Source organism: Laetiporus sulphureus (assembly GCF_001632365.1).
Source record: "Laetiporus sulphureus 93-53 unplaced genomic scaffold LAESUscaffold_16, whole genome shotgun sequence".
NCBI lineage: Eukaryota > Fungi > Basidiomycota > Agaricomycetes > Polyporales > Laetiporaceae > Laetiporus > Laetiporus sulphureus.
Genome location: NW_024468525.1, coordinates 627,123 through 629,084, shown reverse-complemented (window position 1 = coordinate 629,084; position 1,962 = coordinate 627,123). Strand labels below are relative to the sequence as shown.

Sequence of the window (1,962 nt, the reverse complement as noted above, 5' to 3'; positions counted from 1 at the left end):
TCGATGGAGATGGTCTTGAGGATGAGCGAGATGCCGCGCCCGGCGAGCATGTCGTCCGCTCGGGAGGCGCCGCCAATTTCTTTGCCTAGGGAGACCATCCACTCGATCCGGGATGACTCCAAGAATCGCACTGACCCGGATACCTATTAGCTGATGTGCTGCTTCGTATACGCGTCGAACGTACCGTAGCGCACATTGTTTACGTGTCTGAATGGCTCGTGTTCAGATGATACAAACGGACAGGTCAGGGGTTGACTGACTGGAAGGCATCGTGGTCACCCCACACGATCCGCTGCTCCCAGAAGCTGCTCGGGTCGTAGCCCAGCTCTAGCATCTTTGTGCGGGTGTGCTCTGCCCGCGTCTCCTGGGCTTCGGTGTGCAGGAACTCGGCGGGGGGATCTGGGAAGGCGGGGCCTTGCGTGCCGGGCGGTAGGTGGAATGGTGAGGACAGGTCACAGAAGGCATCTTGTAGGGACTACTGGAGGGGTAGTGTGTGCTGTCAGTATTGTGTACGTGAGAGAGTGATCAAGAATCTCTGTCTGGCATGTCAAGGCTAGTGACCGTCCAGATGGAAGCGCCCACTTCGCGTCATATGCAGGCGCCCATCGTCTCACTCGCTTGCGCTCATCCCCCGCCTGTGTCCACCATGCGTACCTGTCCTGACGCGCACTCTCTGTTCCCCTGCAAGCCATCCAATCCGTGCGCCACCTGTCCACTCTCCGACGCGTTGCGCTCACTGTCCAAGACGCGCATATGCCATGGCTGCCAGATATATCTCGGCGAGATACGACTGTGCAGTATCGTGGAGACATGGCCCTTTCAAGAGCACAGAGGTGTAGCACAGGCTACAGGGGCACATCGAATGCTGCAGCTCATTCGCAAAGCCTGGTAAGCCCGCTTATGTTTCAGTCACACTGAACTGTATTCCATTCCTTTCCAGCTACTTTCGACATTCCCTCATCATCCTCCCCTTCTCCTCCAACACCTCGATAACATCCCTGTGCCATGCGACCCTAATCCGCCATTGAATCCCTTCATCGCCGACGATCCGCTCGCCCTCCTCTCCCATTGTCATCCCTTTACATTCATCTCCTGCCATCCAACTCGCCCTCGCCCGTACCAGCCCGCTCTCCTTGATGCAAATGGAAGGTCTTGCCTCACGAACGACCCGACCGTCTCATCGACGGTACTTCACCAGCCCTCCACGCTGAATGCGTCAATGCTGAACGATTGAGCGCGCCACCTCGTACCGAAACCAGACCGCGCGTCAGGGCCATGCCACTGCGATAGAAGACGAAGACCGTGTCTTACGTTCGCCGCTCATGCAAACGGATCGCGCCGTGGACCGTGAGTTGACGCGACACACAGGGAGTGCCAGAAAACATTTGCGACGGTGAGTAACGCACCCTCCTAACCACTTGCTGCCCGATCCTTCATGGTATCGTGTCGACTAGGGCCGTCTCTGCGCACAGTCTTCTTGATCACGTCGGGGATGTCGTCCACCTCGCGAGATGTGTGCGGATGCCGAGATGCAGGTGAAAGATTGACTACGTGCATGCAGCAATTGACGAGGTGCGCGGTACGAGATGGTCAGACCGTCGTTCGTGCTTATACGTGTTATACGACATGGGCGGAGTCTTTGCGCTCGATCGCCTTGCTCGCTTTGAAGATGCCGTCAACATGTATGGACGCCCGGAGTGTACAGAGACGCAAGTGAGAGGATCGCTATGCGGATGCTGCTATTGACGAGACGCGCGACGAGAGACGGCCAAGACCGATTGCAACCGTCGTTCGCGCTCACCCGCGTCGCACTCGGGCTGGACATGCCCTCGTGCGCTCGTCGCTGTCCTGCTGTCCGTGGCTTTGGACTGCGAAGCAAGGCATGGGCACTGATCACGACTGTGACCGTCGCGCTGACAATCCTACAGACAGCATGATCTAAGAAGTGCGCAAGAGAAACGG

General features: G+C 57.6%; 1 protein-coding gene across 1 annotated transcript in view; it reads right to left on the bottom strand.

Moving 5' to 3' along the window:
• LAESUDRAFT_725277 (Thioesterase/thiol ester dehydrase-isomerase) overlaps nucleotides 1–1,962 on the bottom strand; it is a gene marked incomplete at its 3' end in the record, with an annotated part of 12,023 nt that overhangs the window by 9,566 nt on the left and 495 nt on the right. Inside the window, exons 2-3 of the mRNA XM_040908793.1 lie at nucleotides 261–475; nucleotides 185–207 (exon numbers count right to left, since the gene is read on the bottom strand). Of these exons, the coding sequence (XP_040765098.1) occupies nucleotides 185–207; nucleotides 261–475 (238 nt within the window). The remainder of the gene's footprint in view (nucleotides 1–184; nucleotides 208–260; nucleotides 476–1,962) is intronic.